The 468-nt window shown below is 50.4% G+C and overlaps 1 protein-coding gene across 1 annotated transcript in view; it reads left to right on the top strand.

Moving 5' to 3' along the window:
• The window catches only part of ITGAE (integrin, alpha E (antigen CD103, human mucosal lymphocyte antigen 1; alpha polypeptide)), a 21,045-nt gene that overhangs the window by 18,745 nt on the left and 1,832 nt on the right, over positions 1–468 (top strand). The window contains exon 22 of the mRNA XM_009328657.1: positions 336–431. Within this exon, the coding sequence (XP_009326932.1) occupies positions 336–431 (96 nt within the window). The remainder of the gene's footprint in view (positions 1–335; positions 432–468) is intronic.

The following is a 468-nucleotide window of genomic DNA, read 5'->3' as shown; positions in this document are numbered from 1 at the left end:
CTCCCTCCTTCCTTCCTTCCCTCCTCCCTCCCCTCCCCCCTTCCTTCCTTCCCTCCCTCCTTCCCTCCCTCCTTCCCTCCCTCCTTCCCTCCCTCCCTTCCTCCCTCCCTTCCCCTCATGAAATGACTCTCCCCGTACCACAAGCTTTCATCGCTCCAGACAATTTCTCGTGAGCGATAGTCACACGTGAGGTTATATGCACAAGACACGGCTGGGCGGCAGCACTGTACGGGGTGGTTCTTACAGCCTGCATAAGGATTTGCTGTTGCAACACGTTTTTCCGAAAAGGCTGAAAAGCAACTGATGCTTTGTTCCTTTTATTTCTTTTTCCATAGTTCTTAAAAAGCAGAACTGTTCTGCTGGTCCCTGGAAAAATCACCTTCAACAGAGAACTATATCTGGGCCTGAAAGAAGAGAATCATAATGCTGAGGTATCAGAGCATCGTGTAGCAGCTTGGTCCTTCTCTT

Source organism: Pygoscelis adeliae, unplaced genomic scaffold (assembly GCF_000699105.1).
Source record: "Pygoscelis adeliae isolate BGI_AS28 unplaced genomic scaffold, ASM69910v1 Scaffold347, whole genome shotgun sequence".
In the NCBI taxonomy this organism is placed as follows: domain Eukaryota; kingdom Metazoa; phylum Chordata; class Aves; order Sphenisciformes; family Spheniscidae; genus Pygoscelis; species Pygoscelis adeliae.
This window is presented reverse-complemented; position numbering and strand designations above follow the sequence as displayed.